The 19,802-nt window shown below is 39.0% G+C and overlaps 1 protein-coding gene across 4 annotated transcripts in view; it reads right to left on the reverse strand.

The window, feature by feature from the left end:
• The window catches only part of XYLB (xylulokinase), an 88,270-nt gene that overhangs the window by 52,105 nt on the left and 16,363 nt on the right, over positions 1 to 19,802 (reverse strand). For all 4 annotated transcript variants that reach the window (XM_027893735.1, XM_027893737.1, XM_027893736.1 and 1 more), the window contains 8 exons: positions 19,541 to 19,613; positions 14,169 to 14,287; positions 12,946 to 13,027; positions 11,888 to 11,928; positions 11,354 to 11,469; positions 9,213 to 9,328; positions 6,829 to 6,902; positions 5,333 to 5,429 (listed from right to left, as the gene is read on the reverse strand). In XM_027893735.1, coding sequence (XP_027749536.1) covers positions 5,333 to 5,429; positions 6,829 to 6,902; positions 9,213 to 9,328; positions 11,354 to 11,469; positions 11,888 to 11,928; positions 12,946 to 13,027; positions 14,169 to 14,287; positions 19,541 to 19,613 — 718 coding nt within the window. The remainder of the gene's footprint in view (positions 1 to 5,332; positions 5,430 to 6,828; positions 6,903 to 9,212; positions 9,329 to 11,353; positions 11,470 to 11,887; positions 11,929 to 12,945; positions 13,028 to 14,168; positions 14,288 to 19,540; positions 19,614 to 19,802) is intronic.

The following is a 19,802-nucleotide window of genomic DNA, read 5'->3' on the forward strand; positions in this document are numbered from 1 at the left end:
CTTCATCAGAAAATACAAATATCCTCTGCAGCAGAATGACTGGCTTATCTGGGAGGAAGATCCTGCCTCTGATGAATTTCAAAGTACTTCTTGAGCCAGTGTTCCTCCCTCAAAAATATAGGCTTAAGATCTGATGGCAAGGCTTATCTGTGGTCTGCTTGCACTGCGCACCAAGCAGTACACTTTGCCCCACCCCTACTCACATACATTCCAGTTTGACTGTTACCACTATTCACTATTTCTTCAAACAAAAAACTTCAACCTCCCATCAGGGGCACTGTCCTTCTAATCATTTTTAAACTGTTTTCACTCACTCGCTGAAGCAAAAGGCCCCTAACAAAGCCATCGCCCTCGTGCTGCTGAAACACCATCAGCGCTCTTGGCAGCAAACAGCAAGAGACAAGCACGAAGCCAACACAACATTTTAGTATTGATTTCTCTAAGAAATTTAAATCCCGCAGGGCATAAACATCAATTTAATCTGTATGCAGCTACAAAATGGCCTCACTCCCAGTGTTCCTCATTTCAGCCAAAACACTGCTACAACTGGAGTAGAAACATGCTTAGCAGGGAAGGCAAAAGTGACTGACAGAACAAGTAGCCCCGTGTTCCAAATAATTCCTAAGAGTTTTGGAGACCACAGTTATGAAAGCCAGTCAGCCAAAAACATCCACCACCAGAAAAGCCTGTCTCATAGCCTGACACAAAGGCATCCCTGGATCATCCTGAGGACCAGTGGCATCGAGCCTTGCCAAACTGGAGAGCCACTCCATCCTCCAGTGTGCCAACACTGTGCCGTGAAGTGACAGCCTCGCATCTCGCCTTCAGGTTTCTGTGCCTCCACGTGACAACATGAAGGATGAAACACAACTGCTCCATATTGTAGTAATTGATATTCTGGAACTGGCCACCCAGGGAAGCCATGGAGTCACCAGCCCTGGAAGTGTTCAAAAAACAAGTAAACGTGGCACTTTGCAACACGTTTAGTGGGAATGGGTCAAATGTTGGGCTTGGTGATCTTGGAGGTCTTTTCCAACCTCAGTGATTCCATGATTCTATTTTCTGAGCTCCCTTCCCACCATCAGACTGCTTTCCCTGCTTATAAAGAGCCACACATTACTGCTGCCTTCAGCCTGCTGAAAAGAGCATGGGAAGAAACCACCACCTGAAGAAAAGGGAAATTTGTCCCCTTGCAGTTTGCCCTCATGTAATCTTAGACTGAATTCTTCAGATATAGAAGTCTCCTCTCTAATCACTGAGAAATCAGACCCAGCATGCCCTGAGGTTCCCCTTTTCTTTTCCAAGCACTGCAGGATTGCTGTTTTATTCAAGAATGCACCTCATTGAAAAAAATGGGCTTATTCTTACACCAGTGCAAAGCCAAGGCATGTCTGTGTAACCCCAGCCAGTACTTAAGCCCCACGCACGGTCAGTAGAATTCAGAGCACCAACATAATTTGCGAGTGATGGATTTATGTATGTAAGAAACTATAAATTACACAATAATCACAGAAACGGGGGTTTATGGGCAAAGCCTGACTTGTAAAATGAGGCACCTCCTGTCCACCTGCCTCTGCTGATGACAGTTACGTGGCAGAATAAGATTCCTAAAGGTATAAATGGGACAGAACAACACAGTGGACAACTGGAGTACGATGAACTCACTGACAGGCACAACAACATGAAGGCAGAAAGCCCTGTCCAAAGTTTAGAACTTCAACAGAGACTCCAGCCCAGATAATCAGTCCTCCTACAAGGTAGAATTTATTAATTGCTGTTGCAGTCCCACAAAGGCTGATTTAACACAATTCTAACACACATCTGACTCAGTATGTATGGGCTTAGGGCTCAGATTACCAATGACATGAAGGTTTCTACACTGTAGACCAGCATATAATTTAAATATCTATTGACTAGATGTGTGATCAACACCAGAACCCCTAACTGTGTGCTGTTTTCCTTCAGCATATGTAGCATACATCATGACAGTACTTACTTCACCTGATAGTAGGCAGGGGGATAGATTTTGCTCCCAAAAATTATCAGGTTTTTGGTCTTCACTAGGACAGATTCACAAGGTCCAAGCAAGGACCACGGCAACATTTTCTAGTCAGTCAATTTTAGGGTGAGCTTTAGGATTGCTTGGTCAGGAATAGAAGCAATTCTGAAGTGATTGTCAAGATTATTAAAGTATATACTGGCAGATCAGTCTGTACCACTGACAGCTTTATGGCTGCTGTGATCATCTGTGTCACTGAGCTGCAGACACTGTCATTTCTCCACAAAGTTACCATGGTTTTGACTTCAGAGAGTCCCCAAACCATACAGCAAGCATGGCTGTATGTCCAGCCTCTAAACTCCAGTTGGGAGTTCAGCTTTCAGAGGGGGATGGCTGCAAGAGAAGAAGGAAGAGACAAAACAGAAGGTGTTTGTGATACCATCAAAATTCAGGAAAATAAAGGCAGAACGGCAAAACTTCACCTTATCTGCATGAATCTCTGAATGGGAGGATGTAAACAACAGGGACAGACCAAACTTCACTTGTTTGTTTCTAGATTCAACACTCAGTCCACCCCTTAAGCACATAAGCAAAACAGGATACAGGGTGTTACTGAATGATTTCCCCTGAAATCTGATTGAGAAAGATTAGAGCAATTAGAACAGAGTGACACACACTTTTCAAAGCCTTAAATCACAATTAATGTAAGGTTTAACCTTTCTTCTAAGGATCATCTGGTGACTCTGTGCCATTTTCAAAACAAGGCTGACACACACATCCCAGCCTCGAAGACAAAATTCATGAGACAGAATCCCCTGCCCTCTACTGGCACCAGAGCTGCACTGAAAACTGAGCACAAACAGTGCCTGAAGAGCTGTTTTAAGGGGTATTTTAAACTATTATTTGTAATTTACATAAGATCTATAATGTACCAGACACATCCAACTGGGACCAAAACCTCACCTACGAAAGGCTCTTTCAGCATCATTGCACTTCTTCCCACAGCACTAGTGAGACTGAGGATTCAAAATACTGCTCCTGGCAAGATAATACATTCATTAACTGAAAGCAAATTCTAAGGGATTATCTAATGTTTGCCCTGTTCACAGTGCATAACTGAGAACTCCAGATTTTTATTTATTTATTTTTACAAAAATTCTCTCTCACGTACGCTGTTGCTTTTCCGATCGCAGTCATCCAAACTGCATTTGGCCCAAGAACAGAGAGGCAGGTTCATGGCTGCCAAAATAATTTTCCAGCACCTTGGTGCCAGAGCTGGGGAAATTCTTAGCCAGGTTTCTGACTCATATGCACCACACAAATCTCAAGGCACCACAGCAAGGCATTTGTTGTGACTGACCATGTCACGCACCTTTCTGTTACAGATCAATTTAATAGGTGCCATCATATAACTTTTCAGATCTTGTGAGAAGTTATAACTGTATTCTCCCACTGGTTTAAACAAAAGCAACAAAAAGAAAAAAAGGCAAGATTTACACTGCTGTGATTATATTTCTGAATGTAAATCGGCTTGATTCCTGGAAATATCAAAGTAAATTCCCCATGTAGACAAGGCCTAAAAGGAATTGAATAAACACAAGGGTCCTGACTGTGTATTTCATCCAAAAAGTAAATAAGCTTTTAAATCACATTAAAAGGGGGGGAAAAAACCAGCCTGAAAAACAGCAGCTATTAAACAAGAGAAAGTCTGGCAATGCCAGAGTAATTCCCACAATGCTCATCCATACCCTGAAACACATTCTGAACACACCCTGTTTTCGGAGCTGTCACACAACAAATGCAGATGTGAGCCTGCCATCACTACACAAATAACAGAGTATGACATTTAAATAATACCACTAAGGAGAAGTGGGAGATGCACACAGCCTACCCTGTGTACAGCAGTTCTTTTTTAAAGCATCTCATCCCTTAAGTCACCAAATAGCTAAAAAACCCTAGGGCTTCAGCAAAACAAAAGCATAAAATATTCCAAGGAATCTACAGGAACATAATCTAATCACACCTATCTCCTTTTTAGTGTAGGCACCTACAGCACTTAAAAGAAATATTAACGAAGAGTTCTTAAAGCTTATTAAGCCCCATCCTAAAACTAGTTAGATTTTTGGCTATCCTTCTCAGCCTAAATGTATTTACAGATAACTTCTCCCCATTTGTTTCTGTGTCAGGGTTGTGTGATATATTAAATAGTTCTTCTTGCACTCTGGTGCTTGTTTAACCCCCTGGCATTTACAGAGTGAGAGGTGTCCTCTTCAGCCATGAGCTTTCTAGGCTATATAAGCCAAGCCTTTGGTGCAGCAGAATGTAAGAACAAAGGATAAACAGGCATTCTAAACACAATCTATTTGAAACTCTGCCTGTGTCCATAAATAACCTCCCCAAATAAATACAGTTTCAAGTATATAAGAAAATATATAACAGGAAAACCTTTACAGCGTAAATTTATGAGATGGTGTTGTCAAACCTTGTGATTTGTTCCAGTATCTCTATATTTTCTCAACTTTCAGCTCCTGGAGTTCTCTCTTAAAAGTAAACAATAAAAAAATTCTATCCTTCATGATTATTGATAAAGGCCTGAGGTAGGAGTCAAGCACTGGCTTGTGAAGGAGGAGGTCAGGATGTAAATAAAAATAATATGATTTTTAAAAATGAAACATTGATTAAAAACCCTCCAGATGAATTAACTCAGTATTTTTAAGATGCCACTGGCTGATACACTGACAGTAAACACCAGTAAAACATCTTACAGACTTGACTGTATTCTTTTTGCAGAATTGTACACCTAGTAATGATCTGATCCCACTTCTATAGGTAAAACACTGGCTGATTTCGTTGTTCCAATGTGCTAAAACCTATTCATATCATAAATTCTAGGTAGCAGGGTCTATTCCTTTCTAAATCACGAAACAAGGAAAGGGTTTCTGGTTTATTAACAGAAAACTGAGGATTTTCGGAGTTAAAATCTTCTGCTTTAGGCAGAAGGCTGGTCTTCCTTTCCCTTAACAAGCTATTGAAGTCCAAACTCTTATTTAAAAATTGCCAATGCAGCTCAGAAACAATGAGACAGCAAGAACACTCGAAAAAGAAGTCATCTTAAAGTTAAACCACTGGTTCTGCTAAAGTTAACATCTGCAAAACTTTGCACTCAATATACCATCAGTAATTTTTCCAAGAGACTAATGGAGAATTCATACCACTTTCTGTATCCATCAGGCAGGACAGGAATCACAACACTGACATTACTGCCGGGGGCTCCCACCTTTGTGTTTGGTCTCTAGTGTCATTTCCAGTTCTGCAGCTCCTCCTCATACTTACAGACTTTATACCCCAGCTTTTCAGCATGAATCCTCTTGGCCATGAACTGCCCTTCAATCAATGCTCGTATTTCCACTTCCTTTGGAAAGCCCGGAACCTGCATCCAAGAGGGAAGGCATCAAGTTAACACCTTACCCAGCCAAGCTGGAGAGTGGTTATAAAACACAAGGCAGATTTAAAGTTGATTATATCCTTGTCTTCACCCTGAGGTCTTCTTCCATCTAGGCCCCAGGTCTTCACCCATACACACAAGGTGGACCTAAAGACTCACGACAGAGAACCCAATCCAAAACCTCGGTGCTGTTGGCAAATCCACCAAACCTGAAATCGATGCGCAACGGGAAGAGGTTCTGCAGCAAGTTGTAAACTCTTCTCTGTGCATTTCCCAGCACTAAGGGCTGCTTAAGAATCAATAACTCAAAAATATAAAATTAAAGTAAGTAGATAAAATTCAGATGCATTAAGCAATGTCCCAGAAGTTTAAATCTATTTCTGCCTGCACTGAAGTGAAACCGTGTAATCTTTTCATTAATTTATTTAGTTTCTACATATAACATTTTTTCTGTCCTTTCATCAACCAGAATATAAGAAAGGCAACAGAAGCAGGAAAATATTGAACTACAAACAAATGCAAGGAATATTTCACAAGAAGTTGAGCTTTTCCATGCACTGCAGTAAGTGCCTACATCTGTATAACAGGTAGAAGTGATTAAGCATTCACTTAATGGCAAACACTTATGAGGCTAGTGCTACACTGCAAACACAAGATTGTATCAATCTCTGTTCACCTACATGAGGTTTAATCGACTGGGAGTCATGATTGATCAAAGACATCTCTTGAGTTTCAGTATCACCCAGAAAGCCAGACATTAAACAACATCCATTCCACAAAAGAAAAAAAAAAAAAATAAAATAAAAATAAATTAAATTAAATTTAAAAATACACAAAGAACTTCCCATAACTTAATTTCTATTTAATTCCACTTGGATTTGAGCCTGTGTTTACTTGCATACCACTATGTAGCTTGTGGGTTACTCCAAGACATGCAGGACAGCAAAGTGATGTCTTTAGTTTACATACACATTTAGAGCAAGATAAGAGACAAAATATTACAGCCCAAAGTTTCAACACATCCTTATCTGTGCTTCACGAAACTTAGAAGACAAGGACCAAGTCATGTACGTGTCCTAAGCTCTCAATAAGCTTAAAGTTAATCCTGTTTCAGCGACAGTGTTGGTTTCAGTATATCCATGTTTTCCAGTAGAGAAAATATTTCATCAAAAAATACCATATAAGTTCTAGTTCAGACATTGCATTGTAGGTACTCTTAAGCTACAAACCAAATACTTCCTTATGAAAATCATCCCAGGGACTTGCATCAATAACTGGCAACAAGTATCTCAGACAGAAGGGGGGAGGGGGAAGATAATGGCAAAGATTTGTAACCTTGACATCACTCCTTCAAGGTTTGAGTTATTAAATACATTATTACTACCTTTTGATTGTCTCTGTTGAATCTGTGAATCCCAACTGCTTCAGGAGTAATTTCCATCACATCAAAGTAGAAACCTGCATCAAGGAACATTAAAGAGTATCATGTTTGCTCCCAGCCTGAAGTTGGAGTATTATTTCTGCACGCAGCTAAAGTGATAGTAAATGTTTATCACTTATTTGGACATTGGAATCACCGCAGAGCCTGTTTCTTTATTAATTTTAGTCCACACATTTATCAGCTTTAACTTCTTAACAATGCTCTGAGGCACAAGGTGTAATTCCTGGGGCTCTCCAGTGCAGAGCCAGGAGTTGGACTCCAAGGATCCACACCGATCTCTTCCAACTGAGAATATTCTATGATTCTCTCCATTTACAAAATGTGGATCTTTAGTACATCTGGCTCTAGGCATCCCAACAATGTAATGAACACCAAGCCTACAAAAGAGGTCACCAGAACATGCACACACACAAGTAACATAGATAAGACATACTAGCAATAGTCTGAGTAGGCCATATGCGAGGATGAAAGAAACAAACAACACACACAGAAAAAATGGCAAGTTAATAAGAAGAGTACAGGAATATTAGAACACTTCATACACTGGATTAGGTTTCATGAGCTCGTTAGAGAACATCAGATATTTTAAGTCATGAAGCAGAGCCGGTCTCTGAATAGTTTTGATGAGATCTGAAGAAATGCAGCAATGCTTTGTAGACAGCTAGACAAAACCTGTGAAAGGGATTTCTTTTGTGTTGACGGCAAGAGGAGTTGGTAAGAAAAGATATTCAAGAGAGGAGACAAAAAAAAAAAAAAGAAAAAAATGAGGGCAGAAAAACTGAAGAGAATAGCTAAGAAACTAAGGAGAGTTTCTAAGGTGCAGACCTTGGAAAGAGGCTATGCTGCCCTACGAGCTCTCTGATTATTAGGCAAAAAAAAGCCACCAAAATTAATGTTGTGCTTTAGCACACATCACCTTTTTGTCTAAACATTCTGAAAACTTGTCAGCAAGCAAAACTGTGTGTTAAGGATCTGCAGGCCCTGTCAAGGGATGCATATCCCAAAATTTCCTTTCTGACCCCAAACCTCTGCAGAGGCATCTCCTCACACAACAGGGAGTGCGGGGAACAAGGGATAAAAGGGTGAGTGCCTAACCAGTTACACCTTAGCTCTGATTCCCCCAGGCACTCAAATTATGGAGATTACTGCATTTGTACATAGATACTTAGGGATTATTCTAGCATACAGGTTATTGGGGATGAATTCCATGAAACACCCATTTTATAGAGGATTGAGATATCCAAGTGAAAATACGATAACATGTATTTTAAAACTTTAGGGCCCTGTCCTGGTATCCTTGATATCAGTAACAATATTTTCATCAACTTGCAATTTTTTTAATACTGTCTAAATTGGCTGACTTTGGAATTTTAGAATAAGCCTTCCCATTTTCTAAAACACCTGAATTGATTTGTCTTCTAGTGAAAAGAGATTCCTGGTCATTTTAAAACACCACAGAGATTGGATTTGACAGACAACATAACAGAGCTTCTAAAAATGAAAAATCTAATCTCACAGTGTCAAGAGGCTGTACCATAAATTCACTTTTCTAAGGTGTGAAAGTCTTCCATAGCTTAAAGATCTACATTTAAAAACTTTATTACCTACAATTTTTACATTAATTTTACTTATATCAATTCACACCTGGGATGATGGTGATGATTTCAAATCCTGCTCTGCAATGGTTAATTTTATTCTTGATTACACATATGCTCACCTTTCAATAGCTTATTCCAGAGCTATATAATAGACTTGTAAAATGTTAAACTGTAGGAAAGAAAATAACGTAAAACTTCAAATCCATGGGTTTATTAGTATTTTTAAAATATTTCCATTATCATAATCTTGCTTCATTTCATTCTCTTACCCTAACATGGGGAAAAACAGGGTTAAAATGACTCTATGACATGCACTGGGGAAAATGCAGGAAATCTGGGTATCCCTTGAAATTACTGCTTTGTCAACATGCACGAACAAAATGATTGAGAAAGAAATAACATGGAGCTACTTAATCCACTTGGATTGACTCTTCAGAAAAAGAAACAAACTTTAAAGAAAACCTCATCCAAAAATTACCAGTTTTAAACATTCTACAGCTAAGATGTTACTAACACCCTTTCAATGACCAAAAAAGCTACATAATTTTCTTATTTAGTGAATATTGAAGGAAAACACCACCATGACACTTAGGCTGTCAATGGAGCATTATGAATATCCCTTGCTCTACTTAATTCTTGACCTTTATCATCGGTAAAAAGTAGGTACACCACCAGTCAAGTATGTGACCTAGCAAACCCTCAAACTCCCAGCCCTGCCAAGGTTCATACCCAAGTTTCCATTGTTTCCAGCAACAGTTGATGATAAGGCTTTGGAGAATTCATCCCAGGAGCCTGAAGCACAGTCATCTCTGATCCTCTCTCTCATCAGAGAACCATTCTTAAAACTGAAACACACAAAACATACCATATGTATTTTCCAAAACATCTGGCTCCAGATTTTTAAAGCCTTTTGTTCCTTTACTCGGTACTGGTGTTTAGATTATCGCCTGAATAAAGCTGGCCAAGTTAAAAGATACAATCACTTCATTATGGAAAGAGAGGGAGAAAACAAGATAAGAGAGAAAACAAATATCACAGGACATGTTGAGGAAGGCAGTGCAGAGATGCTGGTATACACATCTCCACTGAAGGAGCTTAGATCCAGTCTGGCAGGTCACGCTAAACCCAGCCTAGCCCTGAACAGCTGAGACATCTCCTCAGAGAAGTACCCCGACACCACGCTCCAAAGCTCACTCTGAGATGGCTCTGCAAAGGAGCAGGAAGAGTGTCTCTACGTTGCCTTTATTATTTCAGGAACATGGTACCAGTATGGAACCAGCTTGGGCCCAACAAGACTTATGAGGTCTAGCTCTGTGCCAGGATCTGGCAAAGGAAGGGCACAACAGCTGCATCTGCAGGCTGTGGCCCAGAGCCAGTAAACAAACCATGAAGTAAAATATGCATCTCTTCAGTGTTTATGGTCTTTGCATCCTTTACAAAGTCACTTTCTTTGTGACTATCACACTCCAGCAAAATACTGCAGCACTGGACTCATACCCAGGGGAAAGCAGTTTGAATACTCTCCAGTAAAGAGTTATCAGACCAACTCAGCAGGAGAGGCACAGAAAATGAGGGCAAGGAAATTATTGAACTTGCTCAGTAGCACCAGCTGAAGTTACTTGAGTTTTCTGTATAAATGCTCGGTCTGGTAGCTCAGGCACTCTTCTTCTTCTGAAGGTTCCCTATTAACTCAAATATTCTAGAAATAAAAGGGGCATTGGTGCAAAAGGGACAGTGTCAGATCAGAAATGAGTAGACAGGAGGAACAGGAGCCATTAACTCAGCACTGCCAAGGCCTCCCCCAAACAACACGTTAAGCTGCAGTAAAGAACAGCAGTGTAACAGCTATTCAGAAAAATGCTTCAATATCTCCTTTCCTGTTGCAAGAAGGTTGTTTATACAGCTCTTTTACACAGGAAAAGCAGACCCAAACATATTGGGTAAAAGAGAAACTCAAATGTAAATTTAAAAAAGACCTGCTGAGAAATCACACTATGACACTGAGTAAACTGAGTCAACATCATGCTTTTGAACTCAATTTCATGAGCACTGTTCCCATTGTCATCTACTACTGCACAGGTAAGACTCAACACTACAGCTCAAAGGCAGATCTGATCTTTGCTGAAGTGTTGAGTTACAAGCACCTACAGTCCAGGGGATTTAGACACAAAATTTACTTGCGTATTACTGGAAAATATTTGCCTAAACACTATGACCTGGTTTGGAAGTTTTAGTCTGGAATACAGTGACTCGCTGAGGGCAAACATAGCTTCAGGCCACCTTTCCACCTACTTGGCTGGAGAGGGGCCAAACAACTCCCAGATCACAGCAGCCAAAAGCTACCACGAGGAACATTCTCTCAGCTGGGTTTCTCGAGATCTCACTATTCTCCTCATGCACAGCCTAATATGTCCCTGAACAGCACTGATCATACTCCTCTCTGGAAGAGGAATCTTCACCTACTCCATTATGCCCCCACTGAACCACCAGAAGAGCACAGAAGTTATACAGTGGTCAAGCTCCACACATTTCACATCCTATTTCAGAAGATTTGTTACTCCTGTACATTAAATGTAGTACCTGAGATTCACGGTGAACTGGCTCTACGTGCACACAAAAATAATTTCAGCTTCTTATTGCCATGAGAATTTATCCTCCACAACTCTGCAGTTTCAGTTACTCAAATTAAACAATAGGGATGCTATAACGTTGATGGAAATGTTTCAGCAGTAGATTGCCATATACCGTGGAGAGTGCTGAATGTTCTATTCATTATCATTTTGCAAAAGAAATAAAAAACACTAACACAGAGAAAGAAATATATGTTATTGATCCCAGATGTAAAAAAAAAAAAAAATAAATGGTATTACCATAAAAGTGCCATATATGTTTGAGAATCAACAGGATTGCAGAGGATATGACCTTCTAAGGCAGGAGTTGGCTCTTGGATCCACAGAAACAATGTGTCACTCGTGCCAAGGCTAATCTGGAGAGGGAAAAAAAAAAAAAAAAAAGTAATTGAAGCGTTATCACAATGTGCATGAAAAGCAATACAGAAATTAAATTAAAACCATTTGTTATTACCACTAATTGTTTTTAAATTACACATTAAGTCAATTGGATTCGTGTCGAAGCTAGCTCTGACTCAGGCTGTCATGCCAGTGAAATACATACTAGATGGAGACTTAGGTTTTAATGGAGCATTAGTTAAAAATAGTCACAGGAGTTTACTTAAAATCTTTCAGGCAGCTTACAGATTGATAGAAATACAACAAGTGCAAATCCAATAAACGGAAAATCAACACTGGCAGGTATATTTAACTGATAGCCTACAACTATTTACATTTCATGTATTTCAAGTATTAGAGGATATGGGCAGTTTCCAGGAGTATGTTTTGACTTACTGCAATATCTCCTTCTTGAAGCCTCATCCCTGCCAACGATGCTGAAAGCAAAAAAAAAAAATACCAGATAAAAGGTAGTTCTTTGACTCAATTAAGCCTGTTATATGAGAGGTTGTAATACTCTGGATTCACCATCCCAAAGTTCAACATAAATGGCAAATATGCTCCTGATGGCCTTGGCCTATACACCATAAAAGATGGGCAAAGCATTTGGGTGAGGGAGGGATTTTTAACAAAATCAAAATGCTCAAGACAAAAGACTACAGAGCTACTTGATTATCTAATGATTTATGTATTCAGGTTTAAAATAGAGTGGACTCTTGATTAACAACACACTTTAAAGGAGAAACACTCCCACTTCCATCAGACTACTCACATATTTATTGGACTAAGATAGATTTGAATCTGTAGAAGGAAAAATTGGACTTTTGGGAAATGCAGTTTACCCAACTCCCAGAATATGAATACAAAATATATCATGATGAAGCTTCCATCATGATTCAAACCTGCATATGCTGATGTAATATGGGTGTTTTATTTTCACAGTCTTGAGAAACAGAAAAATTTTCTCTACAGTGAAACAGTCTCCAGGATTCAAAAAACTGACCCTAAATTACCACCTTCCCTTGTGCTGGGATCTATCAGTCTACAAAAGGACAGCTTTAACTCTCAGAGAAAGACAATGAGATCCATCTCCACCTTTTTGCTTGAAAAGATACAATGGCTTTAATTCATATTTTCTAAGCTGAAATGTTAGCAGTTGATAGCAAGGATGGTTTCTTAGGGGCAGGCAAACAAAAACTGAAGTTATCAAGAGGCAAATGAATTCATCCCTGATTACTCAGTAAAAGAGACTTAATTTGTCATACACAGCTCATCCAAGACGTCTCCATCTCAGAAGAACCAGTGATGGAAGGCTGTTGGAAAGAGGAATTAATGCTGATAAACACAATATTCTTTCATTGTATAGGGAGCATCTAAGAATCAGTGAGATTGATTTAGAATTTTAGTACATACATAACCATATTCACTGGATTTTACACAGTTAATCATCTCACCTGGATTGTCTCCTGTAAATGCTACTATTTTACAGTCTGGGCTAAACCCATAACGCTGACTATAATATGGAGAAATGGTCCCCTAAGGAAAGAAAGAAAGAAAGAGCTCAAAAAAATTGCAATGTAATCTAGGAATGTACGACAATATGTTACAACATAGAACTGGGAAAAAAAAATCTAAAATAATTATTTTGTGCGTTCCAGGTATAAATGAATATTAAAAAATTTGACTCGCATTTTTTGTTGTTGTTGAGAACCACACAGAAATACCCTCAGATTAGATATTGAAATAGGATAGTAAATAGCAGAATTTTACCTTTGGGTCTTTCTCCAGTTATTCGCATCAAGTAACATAAACACATCTATCTGTTTTGCACATATACATGAATATTAATACATAGAAATTAGAAATTCAATGCAAACATAAGAGGAAACACAACATTAATATACATCACAGCATCAAATGCTGGAATATGACCCCTATTATTTTAGAGGTCAAGAACTGTGTTCTTTTAAGCCATATCTGATAGCCATAAAAGCCATAGAGAAAAAACAGGAGAAGAAAACTATCTGTACAAGGACATCTATAACAGTTTCTTATATCTTCCTCTCCATTACAGATCAGCACTGAATCCAGAGGGATCAGGTGATGGGTATCTATGCTCTTTTACACGTGCTGGGTAGTAAGACTAAACTCATTTAGTGTAGGAGATGTGAGGCTTGATTTGATTTCACCATTATGCTACATGAACTGAGGAGCTTTAAATATCCCAAATTATTCACAAAGATTACCTCATTAAGTCTACAAACTGTTTAAAACAAGGCCTCTGTCAGGAAATGCAAATGTTGGGTCCTGTTTCTGCAGTAATAAATACCCATGAACAGTTCTGCAGTGACCAGGTGCTTGTGGGCATGAGAGGGAACTCCAAAGATTCTAATCATTGGAGCATAAACCAAAAATACTCTCATCATAGCCCAGAGCATGCAAGAATCCCAGGACATCAAAGTTGTGACGGATGCCAGCTAATGGTTTCCATGCACGGGCTGGCAGACACGTTCACAACACACCTGGAAATGTTAAACCAAGAAGCTTTGCTCTGAGGATAACTGTGCATGCATTGTGTCTCTGTGCACACACAAATACGCTCCAAGAAATGCTTTTAGCACATCTCTCAGCACAAAGCCCCAGCTGTTGCTTCTGACTCCTCTAGGCAGGCACATACCAGGACTGAATGGGATGGGACGGGGCGTCCCAGTCTCTCCTCTAATCCAGGTGCACAAGCATCAAGGCAGGACTTTGACCACACCTTTTCCCAAATCTGCAGCAAGTTCATACCAGAACCTACAAGACAGACCAAAACAGAAAGTGTACAGGATTGAAAGAAGACATCTGCATCAGAAAACTCTGCCAGCAGAAAATTTACGGATGTATATTTTATGTTTAAAGAGAATGGTGTCAGCTCTTCTAAGCATAAAGGATACTGATAATTCAGCATCTGGAGAGCTTTCACCTGGAAAAGTAGGAGAAAATGCTTCCCTGATGCACAATGCCCTAGACAATTCAGTTATTCCCAAATTAAGAGTAAAAATTAAATAAAAATTATGTCTCCTCATCCGCTCCTCCTCAAATCATCCACCTTAGATAAAGACATCACTGCAATTAACTAACGATGATGCAGCACTTTGAAGGTGTGTTGTGCTCACCTGAGACCTAACAGTGAAGAAATAACCCCCTGGGTGGGACGGTTTTACACTACTCCTACCTTTGAGTAGAGAATTCTATAAGCATCTAAATCCAGGCTGACTAATCTTCCTCCATATCAATGTCAAATGACCAAAAAAAACCCAAAAAAACCCACCAAAAAACAAACAAACAAAAAAACGAAACAAAAAATAAAAAAAAACTTAGAAGCCAAAAAAATGCACGAGGACAAATTTTCAAGTGTAGCCTCTAATTTTTAGGTTAGTTTGGAAAGCCCAGTTCTGAATACCAAAGTCAAGATTTTGAGAAAACTGCAACACCTGAGGGCGGGCAACCTTACAACCTAAATAACCAGTTTGGTCACCTACTTCCTCACCAGAACTATCATTAGATCTAAGGAAGGTCTGTGCAGTTTTGGTTTGGTTTCTCATTGCTTTTTCCTCACTGTTTTGTTGCTGGTTTAAAAGTTAATTGAAGTTAGTGGCCAAACCTACATAACATGCTGAGCACTCCACACCCCTTGCTTGCGTTGCTAAGATGTGTTTAAATGCACATTTCATTAGACTTGAAAATCTGTATGTGTTTCTGGTTAGTGCTGCTCAGGGACATGGCAGTCTTATTCCAGATTAACAACATTTTCATTTCAAAGACCATTTAGCCCACGAGTTATTTATCTCAGAAACACAGCCACATTCTTGGTTGAGCAGAGTGGGAAACCTGAAATTTCTTTCCATTCAGTACATCTTTAAAGTCATAACGATGGTGAAGTTGATGCCATATGCAGTGTCTGAGGGACAAAGCTATGCTTGTTATGCTGGTAGAGGGAAAAAAGGACGCAGCCCACATCTCAGCCAGCACATCACAAGGTTGCAGCAGTGCTTACTCTCTGCGGAAGGGCACACACCTGCAACACACTCCACACACACCACTGCTGGTTACACAGCCACGGATGAGCCCACCCTATCAACTCCCAGCAGCCCTTTTTACATAGGCTTAAATACGAGTTGAATAACATTTACAAACGGATTACATATTTGTGCAGTCCAATCCCAAGCTCTGCCAGCCAGGTCTGGACCCAGTGCTCCACACAGTGCTGTAAACAGAAAGTGTTGCGCTCTCCAGCTGAGACACGGGAGTAATCCAAGCCTCTCTCAGTTTCTCTGCGGGAGATCACTCTTAAGAGCTAGATTTAAACCTAGCCATCCCCTTCTTCCCAGGGCAAACTGAGTCCTGCCAAGTTAAACTCAGACCAGAGTCACCATCTGCACTCCTCAGAGGCAGAGGGTGTAAGCAGGTGGGTGTTCAATGCTCTCAGGCATAGGAAGGTTTTCTACGAGGAAATACAAAAATCTGTAACTTTTCCCAGAAAAGCCCCTAATTTAAAAGGCCAAGAACCCCGTCATTGAATTAAATTAATTGTGAGGAACAACATCTTTAAATAAATAGGAATTTTACTAGGGGAAGGTTATTTGTTGTTTTCTGTGGATTCTTTTGGAAAAAAATCATCCTGCTCCAGATCCTCGAGAAACAAGCCTTGAGAAATATTTAACCAGTATTCTTCAATGCCATTTTGCAAGCCATAAGGGCAGCCTCCAATCTTTCCTGCATTAAACAGGAGAATCACTAACCTTTATAACTGAAGGTTTATATTATACCAAAACAACACTTCAGTTTATTGACTTGTAGATATAGTGGCACAAAGACTTTAATGGGCCCTGAGAAAAGAGAGATGAGCTAATTTGCCCCAACCTGAGAAACTCATTTAAAAGATGGGAAACAACTATTTTAGAAGAACGATTAAACTATTGGCCTGGATTCATCCTATCCAGCTGAGGGCATGAGAATCTCTAGTCAATGGAAAATAAAAACCAGAGCTGAATGCTCCTTTAATTATATGAGGAGTGATGCATACTGAGCTCCTAACTTCAGCACCCCTAGTCACAATCTACACCACAAGGTTTAACCTATGAAATTAGTAATAATTTGAGAACTAAGGGAAGAAAACAAACAAAAATCAAAGTCAGCCCTTCAACTTGTCACTCCAAATGGATGTCTCACCAGCAGTGAAGGTCAAAAGCCAAGGCCGTGGTCTAGTAAGGACTGAGAAAAAGGTCAATATGTGGATGAATAGGATTCTGTATTTCAATGCATACTTTCGGCATAAGATGACCAGGAGCACAGTCAGGACTTGCTAATAGTTATTACATATACAAAAGTGTAAGTGCTTGAACACTCTGGGAGATGGGGGTGAATGCAAACACTTTCATTACAAGGATCAAAGGATGCAGACTAACCGGTTTTATTAATCAACAAGGTAAAGATCAATATTTGCACATGTTTATAAGCAGGTAAGTGCCTCTGTATTACAGCCCTCTGGATTGCTTCCTCAGTGAGCTAAAACCACGAGCAGTGTAACTGCTGACACCTCACAAGCTACATTAGGAGTAAATTCAGACCACCACACTCCTTTCGAAAAGGCTTCAGTCCAACACATCCTTTTTCGACACAACAACAAAAAACAAGTATGCTAAGCTATGATTTTCCTAAGGCTCTTAGAAAAGCATTTCAAAAGATAAAGCTTCTCTGGGTCAAGAGCGGAATTGCTGTTCTTTAAGGTGTCTTCTAAAAGAAACAATGCCCCAAGTGTTCAAGTTGTTTAGGTCCCAAATGTGTTTTACTTTTAACATCTGCACAGTATAAATGAAAATCATTCTTCATTCCACTAGAAGGTAATTTCATTTTTTTTAAATAAATCACCCAGGGTGCTCAGCCATTCAAAAGGAGTGATTTGAACCTTAAGAGATTGGACCTTTAAGAAGAAAAGGAAAAAACCCTGAAACTGAATAGCACGTTTCCTACAATAACCTGAGAATTTAGAGAGATAAGTTATTGTGCAGAGCTAAACAATTTGACAGGGTCTTTTAAAGATGATATGACCTGAAGTTAAACCCACAGAAATGAAGAATAGGTCTATTATCTGAACATTATTTTGAGAGATGCATTTTAAACTACAATACACAGGTGCAACTTAAAAGATCAAGTGAATTGCAAGAAATTCTAGATGACAAGAAAACAATTTTTTCAGCTGCATCCAAATAACTGCTGCACACACTATACTTACATTTTATTACTGAAATTAGAATTCTCTCTCATTATGTTAACAGAAGAAAGGAACGAACGAGGCAAAATATAGCTTACAATGCCAGAAAATCTTTTGTCTTGTAAAGAGAACGGTAATTGCTTAGTTCTCTTGTCTTTTTTCACACAATTAATAATCTTACATGCTCTAAACAGGAGATAACATTTACTCAAGTGTTGTAAATATCCAGAGGTGTAACAGAACAGGTTCTCCTGGAGCTCTTTGAAAAACATGACACATTTTCTATGAAAATTTTCCAATTAAGCAAATTTTAATCATCAGTACTTTAAAATATTTTTGGTTTCAACCACTGAAATTTTCATGCTCTGAAACTGAAGAAGTATTTTCTTCCTCCACTTGCTTCCAAACAGAAAAGGAAAAGTAACATTATTAAAAAAAAAAAAAAACTCACACCCAAGATATTTTTGATGTGTATATATATGTATATATATAAAATAATATAAACATTTGAATCAAAATTAACACCTGAAAAATTAAAAGCAACATATTTCTTTATTAAAAAAAAAGCACCTTGAAGATTTGACCATATCTCCTTGAAATACAGGACATGGAGCTATTCTGTGGGTGGCTGAGCAGCTGAAGTGCTCAGTATTTGGGCCTGCTGAGGAGCAAAGTGCAAATCTCTTAACAGTCATTGTTGCCAATAATACACTAAAAAAAAATAAAATTCACCTCTGAAAATATCTGGAAACAGAGCAGGACCAGAAGACTGATGTAACAATCTCACAAGTGCTGCAAAATAAGCATGGATTTCTTTGCAATTTTTAAGGTCTCAAATATAACTGGAAGATCTGATATCGAGTAAGATGTCCATTAGCTAAAATTGAGCTGTCCTGTCTTTTCCTATGAGCTTTGATGGAACAACAAAGGAGAAAAAATGAGTTGGTCTTAACACATGGGTGTCAACTACATCTCTATAATGCAAAAATTCCTTAGAGAGCCTTGTTATCTAACCTTTCAGCTCTGAAATATATCTTCTTCTAGTTTCAGAGAAGGAATCAAAAATGCTATTTAGAAATAGCAGCACAGCTCCCAGGAAAGTGGTTTCCTTTGTAATTGCCATTTAAAATTGCCATTTAAAAGCTGAGTAACTGAGATATCACAAAACAGAAAAGAGAGACAGTAGCCTTGTCACTTTTTTGTCTTTGTTATGATGAATAGAAAGATACAGAAGATTTTTTTTTTTGACTGGGTTTAGTCCTTTTTTGCTTCATTTATTCTTTTTTTTCCTAGTTTATTTTGAAAATATCCTTCTGTTGAAGACCCATACTCCAGTTAGGCGGGGAAAAAATAATCACAATGAACTTCAAGTCCACGTCCTGCACAACTCTGAGCTAAACCAGCAAGAGCAAGAACCAATATCAGAACTCTGAAGTCTAGCTTTAAACATCCTCAACTTTTTGATGCCTTTAAAAGATATTTCAACATTCCTTTATACATCACAAAACAACGAAAGAAGCTACAGTTGCATTTAAGAATCTCCTCTGGGGATCCATTTTACAGAAGTGGTAATCACAGTACGACGGGGACAGATGAGCACAGCTGACAGCACTGTCAAAAGCAGCAACAAACTGAAAGGAGGAACTTAGCTTAAAATCTAACATGCTTGTCCTTGATGTTTAAAGACTCTAAACAAGTAGCATAGACCTTGTCCCCCCTTTAAATGTAAGGTGGGGATGGAGAGGAAAATTTCCTTGTTGAATTGTTACTACGAGGAAAGCCCACGTACTTACCATCACTGTAATCAATGGGTGCATAAGTTCCCAGGAAAAGGGAAGCTGCAAAGCTACTAACCAAGGAGATTCTCTGCAAGAAAAAAGTGAGTCCCATCAGTATTCACTTCAAAGAAAGTAAATAATTAGGTAATTGAAAGCAGAAGATGTTAACAGGTGTTTAATGTTAGGCACAGAAAGCGCACAAAAATACACCTAGAAGGATTATTCAGTTCTGACTGTCTCGGTAATACAGCAGATATCAATCTAAAAGTAACTGCAT

Source organism: Empidonax traillii, unplaced genomic scaffold (genome assembly GCF_003031625.1).
Source record: "Empidonax traillii isolate 1590-97213 ecotype Southwest subspecies unplaced genomic scaffold, ASM303162v1 scaffold404:size960789, whole genome shotgun sequence".
In the NCBI taxonomy this organism is placed as follows: domain Eukaryota; kingdom Metazoa; phylum Chordata; class Aves; order Passeriformes; family Tyrannidae; genus Empidonax; species Empidonax traillii.